Below are 18,191 nucleotides of genomic sequence, written 5' to 3'. Positions count from 1 at the left end.
CGTCATGTCCGGCGGCGCCTGGTCGGTCCTGGAGCGGCGACGGCGACTGTTTCCGGGCTCTGTGTCCAGGGCGACGGGAACCGGCGGAGGACTCTCAGGCCGTCAGTAATTCAGTGGCTCCCATGAACGTGCAGCGGCGGAGTGAGGCCAGGGAGGCGAGCCCGGTGTTGAGCCGGGCGCCGGCTGGGAGACCTCGGGCTGTTAGTGTCGGTCCGGGTCCGGGCCTCGGCGCCCTGCTAATGCAGCAGCCGCTGTCCCGACAGCAGCTGAAGCGGCTGGAGGAGCACCGGTACCGGAGCGCCGGCGCCTCGCTGCTAGAGCCGTTAATGCAGGTGTGGTGGGAGTGGTTGGTTAGCCGTCTCCCGCTCTGGATGGCGCCTAACGCTATCACCGTCACCGGGCTGGCCCTCAACGTGTGTACCACCCTCATCCTTATCCTGTACTGCCCGACGGCCACCGAGCAGGTGAGTGCACGGTTCCATCTCCACATGGTTACTGTACGGAGTCTAATGTACTGTCCCATCTTCAAATGGTTAATGTACACGGACTAATGCAATGTTCTATCTCCAAATGGTTACTATATGGGGTCTAATACACTGTCCCATCTCCAAATGGTTACTATACGGGGTCTGATGTACTGTCCCATCTATAAATGGTTAATGTACACGGACTAATTCAATGTCCCATCTCCAAATGGTTAATGTACACGGACTAATGCAGGGTCCCATCTCCAAATGGTTAATGTACACGGACTAATTCAATGTCCCATCTCCAAATGGTTAATGTATATGGACTAATTCAGTGTCCCATCTCCAAATGGTTAATGTACACGGACTAATTCAATGTCCCATCTTCAAATGGTTAATGTACACGGACTAATGCAATGTTCTATCTCCAAATGGTTACTATATGGGGTCTAATACACTGTCCCATCTCCAAATGGTTACTATACGGGGTCTGATGTACTGTCCCATCTATAAATGGTTAATGTACACGGACTAATTCAATGTCCCATCTCCAAATGGTTAATGTACACGGACTAATGCAGGGTCCCATCTCCAAATGGTTAATGTACACGGACTAATTCAATGTCCCATCTCCAAATGGTTAATGTATACGGACTAATTCAGTGTCCCATCTCCAAATGGTTAATGTACACGGACTAATTCAATGTCCCATCTCCAAATGGTTAATGTACACGGACTAATGCAGGGTCCCATCTCCAAATGGTTACTGTACAGTATCTCATCTCCAGATGGTTAATAGACAAGGTCCTTTCTCCACAGGATTAGTGTACAAGGTCTTACACATGTTCTCTCCTACCCCTAGTGGTCACTGAAGTGTGATTACTATACACTGCCTCTTCCACCGTCCCATTCCCAGTGGTCACTGGGGTGTGATTAGTGTAGACTGCCCCTCTCACTATCCTACCCCCAGTGGTCACTGGAGTGTGATTAGTATACATCGACTCTCTCACTGTCCCACTCACTTGCAAGATGTACCAACCTACTGCAATGCTTATTCTATGAAATTGAATGCATTCTCTCTGTCAAGCATAGTGCCAGATTCAAACATGCTCATTTATCACAGTTACATTGTAACTTACAATGAAGTGTGTTTATTTTAAAAACCAACACTACCTGAGGATGTGCTGGGGACAACCCGCAATTGTCACCACATATTCTAGCACCAACATAGCACACCCATAGTTCTCAGAATGAACAGAGCAAAACAAGTATTAAAACCAGTCCTGTTCCTCCCTCCCACCCATACACATTCATGCACACACAGAGATACAGACGCGCGCACAGACACAAGCCTTCAACCCCAGGACTAGCCATCTTGGGCCTCCAGTGGAGCAGAACTAGGCCATTCGGCCCATTGAGTCTGCTCTGCCTTTCCATCAGGGTCGATTTGTTATCCCTCTCAACCCCATTCCCCTGCTTTCTCCCCATAACCCTTTCTCAAATGCTGAGAAAGACCAAGTGTTTAACATTTCGGGTGGAAGAGTTGGGTACAGAAACCTCGGGTCCCACACCATCAGGTTCAGAAACAGTTATTTTACCCCTACAACAATCATGCTCCTGAACCAGTGTGGATAACTTCACTCACCTTAACACTGAACTGATTCCACAACCTACAGACTCATTTTCAAGGACTCAACAACTCATTCTCAGTGTTATTTGTATTTCCATAGTGAACACTGGTTGTTTGTTAGCTTTTGTCAATGTACAGTTGTATTTTGTAAAATTCTACTGTAATGTTTTACTTAAATCCATACAGCATGGTAATGGGCTTCCAGTGCAACGAGCTCACATTGCCCTATTACACCCACTCTCAAACTCATACTTCTTTGGAATTCGGATCTCAGCAGGTCAGGAACATCTACGGGAAAGAACAAACAGGCGATGTTTCGGGCTGAGACCCTTCTTCAGGTCTTGTGAAGGGTTTTGGAACGTTGTCTGTTTATTCCCCTCCATAGATGCTGCCTGACCTGCTGAGTTCCTCTAGTATTTTGAGTGTGTTTCGCTGGTTATCCAGCATCTGCGAATCTCTGGTGTTTGTGTTTCTCTTGTTTTTATTTCCTGTAAAGACCAAAAAAAATGAATTTCATGGATTATATATATATAGGCAGCCATTAGTCTCATGAGACCATGGATTTGCACCTTGGAAGGTTTCCAGGGCGCAGGCCTGGGCAAGGTTGTATGGAAGACCAGCAGTTGCCCATGCTGCAAGTCTCCCCTCTACACGCCACTGATGTTGTCAAAGGGCATTAGGACCCATACAGCTTGGCACCGGTGTCATCGCAGAGCAATGTGTGGTTAAGTGCCTTGCTCAAGGACACACACGCTGACTCAGCCAAGGCTCGAACTAGTGACCTTCAAATCACTAGATGAACGCCTTAACCACTTGGCCACATGCCAACACAATGCTAAAATATAAGTACAGTAGATTCTGGTTATTTGGGCAATTTTATAATTGGGGTAGCCACTTATTTGGGACAACTCTGCAAGAACAAAAAGTAATCGATTATTTGGCTACTATGCTGCTTATTTGGGGCAGGAGACTTGCTGAACAGGATCTAACTGGCTTCAGTTGTGTGCACATGTGTAGCCATTGGGCACTACACCATGATTGGAGTGATCAGTTTTTAAATATCATCAGTGGTATGTGTTTGTGTTCAAATATCAGTGCTTTTTGTCACTGATAGTTGGTGAAAAATAAGCAGCAAGACAATTCGGAACTGTTTTACTCACTGCTGTTTCAAGCATTCAGGCTTGGAGATGCCAGAAACATTCGGGAGTGAAAATGAAACAATTTCACTACTTCAGCAAGTTAGGAACTACAAAGAATTTGAAGGTATCGACAATCATCTTGAATGTTACAATGAAAATGAAGATTTGGAGGTTGCAATCGTCGAAAGCATTGTGTGAAGGCAGTCTATTATCTGCACTAGGTGTCTGCGATTTTGTGTGTTGTGTACACTAGATGAATTCCTCCAATGACTAATATAAAGTTTTCTAGTACTGTAGTATTATTTGCTGAGTTCTAATTTGTGCTGTATTTCATTTAATTACATAATAGAGGGGTGTTCTTTTAGAATGGAGATGAGGAATTTCTTTAGCCAGAAAGTGGAAAATCTGGAATTCTTTGCTACAGGCAGCTGTGGAGGCCAAGTCTTTATCTGCTTCTGTGCTTTTCAGATTGTTTGTCAATGATTTAGATGATGGTACTGCTGGCTTTGTGGCAAAGTTTGTGGATGATACAAAGATAGGTGGAGGGTTAGGTAGTGCTGAGAAAGCAATGAATTACAGCAGGACTTAGAGAAATTGGAAGAACAGGCAAAAAAGTGGCAGATGGAATACAGCAAACACGAGGAATTCTGCAGATGCTGGAAATTCAAGCAACACACATCAAAGCTGCTGGTGAACACAGCAGGCCAGGCAGCATCTCTAGGAAGAGGTACAGTCAACGTTTAGGGCCGAGACCCTTTGCCAGGACTAACTGAAGGAAGAGTTGTTGGCATTTATTTCCAGGGGAATCGAATATAAAAGCAAAGAGATAATGCTGAGCCTTTATAAGACACTGGTCAGGTCACACTTGGAGTATTGTCAACAGTTTTGGTTCCCATATCTCAGAAAGGATGTGTCCAGAGTGTCCTCCTCTTGGAGAGAGTCCAGAGGAAGTTCATGAGGATGATTCTGGGAATGAAGGGGTTAACGTAGGAGTGTTTGGTTGCCTTAGGCCTGTACTCACTGGAATTTAGAAGAATGCTTGGGGAATCTCATTGAAACCTACCAACTATTGAAAGGGCTAGATAGGGTGGATGTGGAGAGGATGTTTCCTATGCTGAGCATTAGAACTAGAGGGCACAGCCTCAAAATTGAGGGGCAACTCTTTAGAACAGATGTAAGGACGAATTTTTTTTATAGCCAAAGAGTAGAAAATCTGTGGAATGCTCTGTTACAGACTGTGGCAGAGGCCAAGTCTGTGTGTATACTTACGGAGAAAGCTGATCATTTTCTGATCGGTTAGGGCATCAAAGGATATGGTGAGGAGGCAGGTGTATGGGGTTGAGTAGGATCCAGGATCAGCCATGATAGAATGGTTGAGTTGACTTGATGGGCTGAAAGGCCTAATTCTGATCCTACATCTTGTGGTCTTTATGTATATTTAAAGAAGAGGTTAATAGATTCTTGATTGGTCAGGGCATGAAGGGATATGGGGGGGGAGGGTAGGAGATTGTGGCTGAGAGGAAAATTGGGTCAGCCAGTACGAAATGGTAGAGCAGACTAGATGGGCCAAATGGCCTAATTCTACTACATTATCTTATGGTCTTCTAATTTGTTATTCACTTTTCTTGCTTCTTTTATGTTCTTTTTTAATTACTGCCGTGAAACTTCAGCTGATTGGAGTAGATGCTTAATTGGGCTAAAATATACTTTGTGTTGACATATGCCAGTTAACCAGAGTGCACCATACTTTGCATTTTTTAGCATTTGGTTTACTTGCCTCCTCATTTTTGGCTTCACTTCCAGGTTTTTATCAAGATGTCATGCTGAAGCTTTATACGGCATTAGTCAGACCGCACTTGGAGTATTGTGAGCAGTTTTGGGTCCCTTATCTAAGAAAGGATTGGAGAGGATGCAGAGGAGGTTCACAAGGATGATTCTGGGAATTAAAAGACTTGCATATGATGAGTGTTTGATGGTTCTGGGTCTGTACTCGCTGCTGGAGGGATCTTATTGAAACCTATTTAATATTGAAAGCCTAGATGGAGAGGATGTTTCTTGTAGTGGGGCATCTAGAACCAGTGGGCACAGCCTCAGAATAGAAAGATGTTCATTTAGAACAGAGATGAGTAGGAAATTCTTTAGTGGTGAACATATGGAACTCCAGGCCATGTCATTGGGTATATTTAAAGCAGAAGTTGATAGGCCCATTATTAAGGGCTTCAAAGGGTACAGGGAGAAGGCAGATAAGAGGTTGAGTGGGATAATAAATCAACCTTGATAGAATGGTGATGCAGACTCAGTGGGCCAAGTAGCCTAATTCTGCTCCAGTGTCTTTTGGTCTTCTATGCGAATGTGGGAGTTGTGGTTGTGTAAGGGGTAGTGTTGTAATATATTTATTTTAATATGGGGCAGAGTCCCCACCAGCCCACAACCTCCAAAGACCCTGGTTTACCCCTAACCTAATCATGGGTCAATTTATAATCAGCAGTTAACCTACTCGGTACATCTTCGGACTGTGGGAGGAAACAGGATTACCCAGAGAAAACCCATACATTCCTTGGGGAGGTCAAACAGAAAACTCTTTACAGATGACACTGGAATTGAACTCTGAACTGACACCCTGAGCTGTAATAGTGTCAAACTGACTGCTATGTTACCATGGTGCCCAAGTAATTGTACTAGAGAACCTTGTTGAGAAACACACCACACCACAGTTTTGCACTTTTCTGTGCTTCAGATCGATCCACTCTGCATTACTAATTGGCTGATGATTGATTTTTGTCTTACTGGGGCCCTCAAATGTGATATTTGGTATTTGTAGCTGAAAATATTTGCAATATTTTATTGATGTGCTGGGCTCTGTGCCATTAAAGAGAACATAGAACAGGACAGCACAGGAACAGACTCTTGGGTTTACAATGTTTGCTGACCCAATGAAATGAGTAATCAAATGGTGAACTCGTCTCTTCTGCCTACACAATGTCCATATCCTTCCATTTTCCTTGTGTTCATGTGCCTGTCTAAATGCCTCTTAAAAGTCTCCTGTACTGTACCAGCCTCTACCACCATCCCAGGCAACACATTGGAGGCACTCACTCATAGTCATAGAAAAGTGCAGCACAAAAACAGGCCCTTTGGCCCAACTAGTCCATGCTTGGATTTACCCTATCTAGCTTTAGATGGTTATGTGCTATGTTGTATAACGTGGGCGAACATGGTCTTCCATGATCATGATTGTTCTTGGCAAATTTTTCCACAGAAGTGGTTTGCCATTGCCTTCCTCCGAGCAGTGTCTTACAAGAGGGGTGACACCAGGCATTATCTGTACTCTTCAAAGACTGTCTGCCTGGCATCAGTGGTCGCATAACCAGGACTTATGATATGCACCAGCTGTTCATATGACCATCCACCACCTGCTGCCATGGCTTCAAGTAACCCAGATCAAGATGTGGGTGGTGTGGCTAAGCAGGTGACCCGGAGGCTAGAGGAGGGAAAAGCACCTTACACCTCCTTTAGTAGTGATGTGTTTCCACTTTGCCACCCCACGTATCTATAATTGTACCTTTATCAAATCTCCGCTCAGTCTTCTATGTCCAAGGAATAATGTCAATCTTTCCTTGTAATGCAGGGCATCCTTGTAAATGTTCTCAATGTCAAAGTACAGTCGGCCCTCCTTATCCGCAAATTCCGCATTCGCGAATTCAACCAACCGCGAATTGGGAAAACCCGAACGTTCTCTCTCCAGCACTCGTTGTTCGAGCATTGTTTGCGTCGCGTCTCGTTCATTTGCTACTTTGTTTCTGTAAAAAAATGGCTCCTAAAAAGCATTTATATGGTCAAAGCAATTCCTCAAAGGCCAAGAGGGAGCGTAAAGTGCTACCTTTCGCCGAGAAATTAGAAATATTGGATCTTTTGAAAAGTGTCATGTCGCATTCTGAAGTGGGCTGTAAGAACGAATCGAGCATTTGCACAATAAAGCAGAAAGAAGCTGAAATTCATGGAGGTGTTAGTGCTAGGGATGGCTGGCTGGCTATGTAAAACGCTACAGCCTGAAGAACTTAAATGTCACGGGAGAATCGGGATTGGCTGATGCTGAGGCGGCATCGGCGTTTCCAGAACATGTACAGACTTTTTTCTTGTCATTATTCCCTAAACAATACAGTATAGCAACTATTTACATAGCATTTATGTTGTATTAGGTATTATAAGTCAACGGAACAGAAACACTGCGGGCGGCGGGTCCTGTGCAACCCTGGGTCCTAAAGTCTACCAGCACTGAGACAGATTAAATAAGGTCTGGAGCTACCCCGGGCCCTGAAGTCCACCCACACTAAGACAGGTTAAATAAGGGACTTGAGCATCCGCGTTTTTTGGTATCTGCGGGGGGTCTCGGAACCAATCCCTCGCGGATTGAACTGTATATTTACTTTCAGAGTGTATACTACATGCACCCTTGAGATTTGCCTCCTTACAGCCAGACACAAAACAAAGAGCCCATTTGAGAAGAAAGACTGCCCAATGTGTATAGAAAAACACAAATCATGTTAACAACAGAAGGAAGCAAACAACCGAGGTTCACAAAAGTGAGTCCAAAGCCACAAAGTCAGTCATCATCTTAGTTCAGCACAGAGATGAGTACACCTCGTAGAGCAGCAAGCTGATCTGGCCTGTTTCTTGCTTTGGACTTGAGCCCTGCTGTTTCAATATGCTCCCGGACCTGGGCCATGTTGCCTCTCTGTACTTTTTGAACCTTATTTACATCTTTCCTGTGCATAGGTGACCAAAGCTGCTCACAATACTCAAATTAGGCCTCACCAACATCTTATACCACTTCAACATGACATCCCTTCTCCTGTACTCAATAGATTGATTTATGATGGCCAATGTGCCAGAAGCTTTCTTTACCACCCTATCTACCTGTGAAGCCACTTTCAATGAATCATGGACCCGGATCCCTTTGTTCTACCACACTCCTCAGTGCCCTACTGTTCACTGTGTAAGACTTACCCTGATTGGTCCTACTGAAGTGCAAAACCTCACACTTGTTGCATTAAATTCCATCTCCTATTTTTCAGCTCATTCTTCCAGCTGGTCCACATCCTTCTGCAAGCTCTGATCATGTTCCTCACAGTCTATTATGCCCCCAATCTTGGTGGTGTTAACAAATTTGCTGATCTAGTTAACCACATTATCATCCAGATTGGTGATATAGATGACAAACAACAACGGATCCAGTATTGATCCCTGTGGCAGTCCATTAGTAACAGGCCTCTAGTCAGCGAGGCAACTATCTACTACCATTCTGGCTTCTCCCACAAAGCCAGTGTCTAATCCAATTTATAACCTCATTTTGAATGTGAAGTGACTGAACCTTCTTGACGAACTTGCCATGTGAGACCACGTTGAAAGCCTTGTTGAAGTCCATAAAGATAACATCAACTGCCTTGCCTTCATCAATTTTCCTGGTAGCCACTCTGTAAGATTAATTAGATACAAACTATCACGTACAAAACCATGCTGAGACTATCCCATATCTATCCAAATACTCATGAATCCGATCCCTTAGAATACCTTCCAATAATTTTCCCACTACTGATGTCAGACTCACCAGCCTATAATTTTCTGGTTTATTTTTAGAGCCTTTCCTAAACAATGGAACAACATTAGCTTTTCTCCAATCCTCTGATATCTCACATGTCACTAAGGATAATTTAAATATCTCTGCTAGGGCCCCAGCAATTTCTGCATATGCCTCCCACAGGGTACAAGGTAACACCTTGTCAGGCCCTGGGGATTTATCTACAATAATTTGCATTAAGATAGCAAACACTTCCTCCTCTGTAATCTGTATAGGCTCTACGACTTCGATGCTGCTTTGCCTCACTTCTGTAGAATCTGTGTCCATCTCCTGAGTAAATACAGATTTTAAAAAAAATCCACTTAAGATCCCCTCCATCTCTTTGGCCCCACGCATATCTTCCAGCGGATCAATTTCTTCCCTTGCAATGTTTTCCTCTGCACATATCTATGTAATCCCTTAGGATTCTCTTTTACTTTGTCTGCCTGGGTAACCCTTTAACCCTCCTGATTTTTTTCGTAAGTATTCTGTTGCATTCCTTGTACCTGTAAGCACCTCATTTGTTCCTACCTGACACTAGCTGCTATGCACTTACTTTTTTTTCTTAACCAGGATCACACTATCTCTTGAAAAGCCAAAGTTTCCCTAAACATGTTATCGTTACCTTTTATTCTGACAGGTACATACAAGCTTTGTGCTCTCAAAAGCACCCTTGCTAAAAAAAAAACAGCCTGCCCCAATCCACACTTGCCAGATCATTTCTGATACCATCAAAAATGGCATTTCTCCAATTTAGAATCTCAACCCATGGACCAGATCTATCTTTTTCCATATTTACTTTGAAATTAATGGCATTATGAACACTAGCTGCAAGGTGTTCCTCTCCATAGATTTCTGTCAACCGCCCTGTCTCATTCCCTATTTGGAGATTAAGAGTTGTGCACTCTCTTGTTGGAACTTTTACGTACTGATTAAGAAAGCTTTTCTGACCACATTTAACAAACTCCATCCCATCTAGTTCTTTTACTTAATGGGAGTCCCAGTCAACATGTGGAAAGTTAAAATCACCTACTATAACAGCCTTGTGTTTCTCACAGTCTGTGATCGCTCTACAAATTTGTCCCTCATTAGTCCTCAAGAGTCCCGTGGGTTGTTAGGTCATCTATAAGACAGTCTCATTACTCAGTTCCACCCCTAAGGTGGCATGGTGGTGTAGTGGTTAGCATAGCATTTTACAGTTTAGGCAACTTGGGTTCAATTCCCTCTGCTGCCTGTAAGGAGTTCGTATGTTCCCCCGTGACTGCATGGGTTTCCTCCGCATGGGTTTCCTCTGCATGGGATTCATAGTGTTGCAGTTAGCGAGCCGATGTTACTGCTCAGGGTGTCGGTGTTCTGTGTTTAATTCGGGTACCATGTGTAAGGAATTTGTACATTCTCACCACGAACTGCATGGGCTTCCTCCGGATGCTCCGGTTTCCTCCCACAGTTCACGGATGTACCGTTTGGACATTGTAAATTGTCCTGTGATTAGGCTCTAATTAAATCGGGGGATTTTTGGGAGGCGTGGTTCGAAGGGCCTATTTCACGCTGTATCTCAATAAATAAAGGAATAACGCCTCACTAGACAAGTTCTTCAGTCTGTCCTGACAGCACTGCCATGACATTCTCCCTGACTAGTAATGCCACACCCCCCCCTTAAGCCCTCTCGTTCCGTCGCGTCTAAACCTGATGTTGAGGGGTATGGCCACGTGGTACTCTGCACTGGCTGTTTCACCCCTTTCCTTTTCTGAATGTCACCCAGTCTCCTGTGTCCTGCGCCTTGGGTGTAACTACCTTTCTATGCGTCTAATCTGTCACCCCCTAAGCCTCCCAAATGACCTGGAGTTCATTCATTTCAATCTCCAACTCCTTAATGCGGAGTGTTGGAAGCTGCAGCTGGATGCACTTCTTACAGGTGAAGCTGTCAGGGACACTGGAGGTCTCCTTGATTTCCCATACCCTGCAAAAGGAGCGTTCCACTATCCCACCTGGCATCTGTACGGTTCTAATTGTGCAAATATAAAGAAGGAAACAATTAATAAACTGGAAAAAAAATTCTACCTACAGTTTTTTGGCCTTCCTGTCCTCTCTGAATCCTCTCATATGAGAGGGATGCATTTAAGGTAAAAAGGGTTTAGACTTGCCTCTCACATCATCTTTGAAATCACCCCTTTCTACCTTAAATGCGTGCCCTCTGGTATTAGATATTTCAACCCTGGGAAGAGGATATTGTTTCTCTACTCTATTTATGCCCCATGACTTTATCAACTTCTATCAGATCTCCCCTCAGCCTCTGCCACTCCAGAGAAAATTATCCAAGTTTGTCCAAGCTCTCATTATAGCACATTCCCTCTAATCCAGACAGCATCCTGTTAAACCTCTTTTGCACCCTCCCCAAGGCCCCAACATCCTTCCTATAATGGGGCAGCCAGAACTGTATGTAATACTCCAGATGCAGCCCAATTCCAGTGAGTCTTACTTCCAGTGGTTGGTAAGTGGATGGAAAAGATCCTGAGAGGCAGGATTTATGAACAATTGGAGAGACATAATATCAGGAATAGTCAGCATGGCTTTGTCAAAGGCAGGTTATGCCTTAGGAGTCTGATTGATTTTTTTTTGAGGCTGTGACTAAACACATTGATGAAGGAAGAGCAATAGATGTAGTGTATATGGATTTCAGCAAGGCATTTGATAAGGTACCCCATGCAAGGCTTATTGAGAAAGTAAGGAGGCATGGGATCTAAGGAGACATTGCTTTGTGTATCCAGAACTGGCTTGCTCACAGAAGGCAGAGTGCTTGTAGACGGGTCATATTCTGCACGGAGGCTGGTGACCAGTAGTGTGCCTTGGATCTGTTCTGGGACCCCTTCTGTTCATGAGTTTTATAAATGACCTGGATGAGGAAGTGGAGGGATGGGTTAGTAAGTTTGCTGATGACACAAAGGTTGGGTGTGTTGTGGATAGTTTGGAGGGCTGTCAGAGGTTACAGCGGGATATCGATAGGATGCAAAACTGGGCTGAGAAGTGGCAGATGGAGTTCAACCCAGATATGTGTGAGGTGGTTCATTTTGGTGGGTCAAATATGGCAAAATACAGTATTAGTGGTAAGACTCTTGGCAGTGTGAAGGATCAGAGGGATCTTGGGGTCCAAGTCCATAGGACAGTCAAAGTTGCTGCACAGGTTGATTCTGTGGTTCAGAAGCATATGGTGCATTGGCCTTCATCAACCGTGGGATTGAGCTTAAGAGCCGAGAGGTAATGTTACAGCTATATAGGACCCTGGTGTGACCCCACTTGGAGTACTGTGCTCAGTTCTGGTCACCTTACTAGAGAATGGATGTGGAAACTATAAAAGGGGTGAGGAGGAGATTTAGAAGGATGTTGCCTGGATTGGGGGGCATTTCTTATGAGAATAGGTTAAGTGAACGCGGCCTTTTTTCCTTGGAGCGGTGACCTGATTGGTGTATGATTGATGAGAGGCATTGATCGTGTGGATAGTCAGAGGCTTTTTCCCAGGGCTGAAATGGCTAACAGGAGAGGGCATGGTTTTAAGGTGCTTGGAAGTAGGTACAGAGGAGATGTCAGGGGTAAGTTTTTACACAGACAGTGGTGAGTGCGTGGAAAGGGCTGCCAGCGATGGTGGTGAAGGTGTACGAAAGGGTATTTTAAGGGACTCCTGGATAGGTACATGGAGCTTAGAAAAACAGAGGGCTATGGGTAATCCTAGGTAATTTCTAAAGTAAGTACATATTCGGCACAGCATTGTGGGCTAAAGGGCCTGTATTGTGCTGTAGGTTTTCTGTGTTTCTAACTAGACTTTTAGAAAGCTGCAGCTTAACTTCCTGAGTTAGTGCTTGACTGGTGAAGGCAAGTATGTCATATGTCGTCTTAGCCACCCTATCATCTTTTGTAGCTAGATCTCCCTGCTCATCAACATTGTTAAGTGTCCCTTACATTTGGTCTACCAAATTCTATGTTGCACTCTTTGAGCAAATTCTTTGAGAGGCTGGTTAAAGACTGATGGAACCAGTCTGCTGATGATGCCATAGCCAGTGCACTGCACATTATCCTCACTCGCCTGGAGAAGAGGGATGCATATGTTAGAGTGCTGTTCCTGGACTGCAGTTCAGCATTCAACACCATAATTCCCTCCAGACTTGTCAGGAAGCTCAGAGACCTTGGCTTGCATCTCACCTTGTGCAGCTGGATTCTAGACAACAGGTGGTAAGGATGAGCTTCCTCACCTCTGCCCCTCAACACAGGAGCCTTTCAGGGTTGTGTTCTGCGTCCCCTTCTCTACTTCCTTTACACCCATGACTGTACTGCCACACACAGCTCCAATCCACTGAACAAATTCACAGATGACAGAACTTCGATTGGCCTTATTTTTAGTGGTGATGAGATAGCCTACAGAGAAAAGATGTGGACACCCTGACACAGTGGTGCCAGGATAACAATCTCTCTGTCAATGTCCAAAAACAAAAGAGCTGATTGTGGATTACAGGAGGAACGGAGTCAGGTTTGCACTGATCAACAGCAATTGGTCTGCATTTGAGAGGGTGAGTAGTTTCAAGATCCTTGGTATACACATCACCAAAGATCTCAGCTGGACTGTACAAACCAACTGTGTGGCAAAAAAAGCACAGCAGTGTCTCTTCCACCTCAGGCATGTGCCCTCAAATCCTCAAAACCTTCTACAGGGGCACCATTGAGAGCATACAGACTGGCTGTATCAGCACCTGGTACGGAAACTGCACCAACCTTAATTGCTGGGCACTGCCGAGAGTGGCACAGAACATTTGTGTATGTGAACTTCCCAGCATTGAGGACGTTTATAGAAGCAGGTGCAAAAAGAAGGCCTGAAAGATCATCAGGGATATCAGTTCAGTCACCCCAACCATAAGCTCAGCTGCTTCCGTCTGGGAAACAGTGCTGCAGCATTAAAGCCAGGACATCACACAAGCTACGGGACAGCTTCTTTCTACGAGCCATTAGACTTCTAAATTCACATGTCTGTACATTGCAACGGAGTCATAACGCAAAGATTTTTACTCCCTCATGTTGTGGGATGGATGCAAGATTTAAATAAATTCTAAATTCCAAGGTGCAACACCACATCTGGCAGGGTTAAACTCTATCTGCCCTTTCTGTGCCCATGTTTGCAACTGACCTATATCCCATTGTATTCTTTGCCAGTCTTAGACCATAAGACCCAGGAGCAGAATTAGAGCATTCAGTCCATCAGGTCTACTCCGCCATTCCATCATGGCTGAACCTGGATCCCACTCAACTCCATACACCTGCCTTTTCGCCATATCTTTTGATGCCCTGACTGATCAGGAAACTGCCTACTTCTACCTTAAATATACCCACAGACTAGACCTCCACCACAGTCTGTGGCAGAGCATTCTACAGATTCACTACTCTCTGGCTAAAAAAAATTCCTCCTTCTGTTCTCAAAGGTCACCCCTCAATTTTGAGGCTGTGCCCTCTAGTTCTGGATACCACCAGAGGAAACATCCTCTCCTCATCCACCCTATCTAGTCCTTTCAACATATGGTAGGTTTCAGTGAGATCCCCACGCATTCTTCCAAATTTCAATGAGTACAGGCCCAAAGCTGCTAAACGCTGCTCATATGTTAACCCCTTCATTCCTGGAATCATCCTTGTGAACCTCCTCTGGACTCTGTCCAATAACAAGACATCCTTTCTGAGATACGGGACCCAAAACCGTCAGCAATACTCCATGTGCGGCCTGACTAGTGTCTTATAAAGGCTCAGCATTATAGAACATAGAATAATACAGCACAGTACAGGCCCTTCGGCCCACAATGTTGTGCCGATCCTCAAACCCTGCCTCCCATATAAGCCCCCACGTTAAATTATCTCCTTGCTTTTAAATTCTTTTTCTAATTCCTAATTTTTTATTGCAACACCAACAAATTACACTCAATACAACCAGTTGCCAATTACATTTTAAGCAACGCACATTAAAGTTGCTGGTGAACACAGCAGGCCAGGCAGCATCTATAGGAAGAGGTACAGTCGACGTTTCGGGCCGAGACCCTTCATCAGGACTAACTGAAAGAAGAGCTAGTAAGAGATTTGAAAGGGGGAGGGAGAGATCCAAAATGATAGGAGAAGACAGGAAGTGGAGGGATGGAGCCAAGAACTGGACAGTTGATTGGCGAAAGGAATATGAGAGGATCATGGGGCAGGACGGCGAGGGAGAAAGAAAAGGGGGAGGGGGAAAACCCAGAGGATGGGCAAGGGGTATAGTGAGAGGGACAGAGGGAGAAAAAGGAGAGAGAGAGAAAGAATGTGTGTATATAAATAAATAACGAATGGGGTACGAGGGGGAGGTGGGGCATTAGCGGAAGCTTGAGAAGTCAATGTTCATGCCATCAGGTTGGAGGTTACCCAGACGGAATATAAGGGGTTGTTCCTCCAACCTGAGTGTGGCTTCATCTTTACTGTAGAGGAGGCCGTGGATAGACATATCAGAATGGGAATGGGACGTGGAATTAAAATGTGTGGCCACTGGGAGATCCTGCTTTCTCTGGCAGACAGAGCGTAGGTGTTCAGCGAAACGATCTCCCAGTCTGCGTCAGGTCTTGCCAATTATATAGAAGGCCACATCGGGAGCACCGGACGCAGTATATCACCCCAGCCGAGTCACAGGTGAACTGTCGCCTCACCTGGAAGGACTGTTTGGGGCCCTGAATGGTGGTAAAGGAGGAAGTGTAAGGGCATGTGTAGCATTTGTTCCGCTTACAAGGATAAGTGCCAGGAGGGAGCTCAATGGGGAGGGATGGGGGGAACGAATGGACAAGGGAGTCGCGTAGGGAGCGATCCCTGCGGAAAGCGGGAGGGGGGTGGGAAGGAAAGATGTGCTTAGTTGTGGGATCCCGTTGGAGGTGGGAGAAGATATGGAGAATAATATGTTGGACCCGGAGGCTGGTGGGGTGGTAGGTGAGGACAAGGGGAACCCTATTCCTAGTGGGATGGAGTGAGAGCAGATGTGCGTGAAATGGGGGAGATGCGCTTGAGAGTGGAGTTGATGGTGGAGGAAGGGAAGCCCCTTTCTTTAAAAAGGGGGGACATCTCCCTCATCCTGGAATGAAAAGCCTCATCCTGAGAGCAGATGCAGCAGATGGCATTTTTGCAAGAGACGGGGTGAGAAGAGGAATAATCCAGATAGCTGTGAGAGTCAGTAGGCTTATAGTAGACATCAGTAGATAAGCTGTTTCCAGAGATAGAGATAGAGACAGAAAGATCTGGAAAGGGGAAGGAGGTGTTGGAAATGGACCAGGTAAACTTGAGGGCAGGCTGAAAGTTGGAGGCAAAGTTAATGAAGTCAACGAGCTCAGCATGCGTGCAGGAAGCAGCGCCAATGCAGTCGTCGATGTAGCGAAGGAAAAGTGGGGGACGGATACCAGAATAGGTTTGGAACACAGATTGTTCCACAAAGCCAACAAAAAGGCAGGCATAGCTAGGACCCGTACAGGTGCCCATAGCTACACCTTTAGTTTGGAGGAAGTGGGTGGAGCCAAAGGAGAAATTATTAAGAGTAAGGACTAATTCCACTAGACAGAGCAGAGTGGTGGTAGAGGGGAACTGGTTTCGCTGAGACCCGACGCAGACGAGATCGTTTCGCTGAGACCCGACGCAGACTGGGAGATCGTTTCGCTGAACACCTGCGCTCTGTCTGCCAGAGAAAGCAGGATCTCCCAGTGGCCACACATTTTAATTCCACGTCCCATTCCCATTCTGATATGTCGATCCACGGCTGCCTCTACTGTAAAGATGAAACCACACTCAGGTTGGAGGAACAACACCTTATATTCTGTCTGGGTAGCCTCCAACCTGATGGCATGAACATTGACTTCTCAAACTTCTGCTGATGCCCCACCTTCCCCTCGTACCCCATCAGTTATTTATTTAAATGCACACATTCTTTCTCTCTCCTTTTTCTCCCTCTGTCCCTCTCACTAAACCCCTTGCCCATCCTCTGGGTTCTCCCGCCCCCCTTTTCTTTCTCCCTAGGCCTCCTGTCCCATGATCCTCTCATATCCCTTTTGCCAATCAATTGTCCAGCTCTTGGCTCCATCCCTTCCCCTCCTGTCTTCTCCTATCATTTTGGATCTCCCCCTCCCCCTCCCCCTCCCACTTTCAAATTTCTTACCAGCTCTTCTTTCTGTTAGTCCTGACAAAGGGTCTCGGCCCGAAATGTCGACTGTACCTCTTCCTAGAGATGCTGCCTGGCCTGCTGCGTTCACCAGCAACTTGGATGTGTGTTGCTTGAATTTCCAGCATCTGCAGAATTCCTCATGTTTGCCAATTACATTTTGACTGTTTATCCCAGCCACCGCCCAACCTTCATCACCATCCCTCCCTCCATGCCTCTCTTCCCCCCCATCCCTCTCCCCTCCACCAACCAACTGAATAGTAGTGCATACACAGACAAAGCATTCCTCTTTTAACAAAAGACCTTTTAAGTTAGATATCAAATTTTTCCACATTAAGATTGTGTTTGGTCGTGCATCATTTACTTTTGCTGATGAAAGTTCCAGGTAAGAAATGTCTAAAAAGCTCCGAAGCCAGTGAGTATTTGAAATATCATTGGGAGGTTTCCATCACTGGACTACATTCTTCTTAGCTGCAGTCAGGCCTGCCAGCCAGACCTTGCGTGTTTTTCCCATAAGGGAAAGGTGGGAGTCATCGTTTAGAAGATGTACAGCGGGGTCCATTGGTAATTGTACCCCCGTTAATTCTGTAAGAATACTGGTAATATTCTGTTTCTCTGAAGGTAAATGGCAACATTACATTTGCCTTCTTTACCGCAGACTCAGCTTGTAAATTAGCCTTCTGGGAGTCTTGCACAAGGACTGCTAAGTCCCTCTGCACCTCTGTTTATGGTTATAAAATCTTAAGACATAGGAACAGAATTAGGCCATTCAGTCCTTCGAGCTGCTCTGCCATCCCATCATGGCTGAACTCGGATCCCACTCAACTGCATATGCTTGTCTTCTCACCATATCCTTTGATGACCTGACCGATCAGGAAGCAATCAGCTTCCACCTTAAAAATACACACGGACACGGCCTCCACCGCAGTTTGTGGCAGAGTATTCCACAGATTCACTACTCCCTGGTAAAAAAAATATTCCTCCTTACCTCTTCTAAAAGATTGCCTCTCAAAGTTGAGGCTGTGCCCTTTAGTTTTTGAACCTTCTCATTTAGATAAGTCCTTTTACCAAAATGTATTATCATACATTTTCCAACATGGTATTCCATCTGCCACTTCTTTGCCCATTCTTCCAATTTGTCTAAGTCCTG

General features: G+C 45.2%; 1 protein-coding gene across 1 annotated transcript in view; it reads left to right on the top strand.

The window, feature by feature from the left end:
- Positions 1-12: 12 nt before the first annotated feature.
- LOC140209885 (choline/ethanolaminephosphotransferase 1-like) overlaps positions 13-18,191 on the top strand; it is a 105,088-nt gene continuing 86,909 nt past the window's right edge. Inside the window, 1 exon segment of the mRNA XM_072278517.1 lies at positions 13-464. Within this exon segment, the coding sequence (XP_072134618.1) occupies positions 123-464 (342 nt within the window). The 5' untranslated portion in view covers positions 13-122.

This window comes from Mobula birostris, chromosome 14, assembly GCF_030028105.1.
Source record: "Mobula birostris isolate sMobBir1 chromosome 14, sMobBir1.hap1, whole genome shotgun sequence".
In the NCBI taxonomy this organism is placed as follows: domain Eukaryota; kingdom Metazoa; phylum Chordata; class Chondrichthyes; order Myliobatiformes; family Myliobatidae; genus Mobula; species Mobula birostris.
The sequence above is the reverse complement of the archived record's forward strand: the minus strand, read 5'-3'. Positions and strand labels throughout refer to the sequence as shown.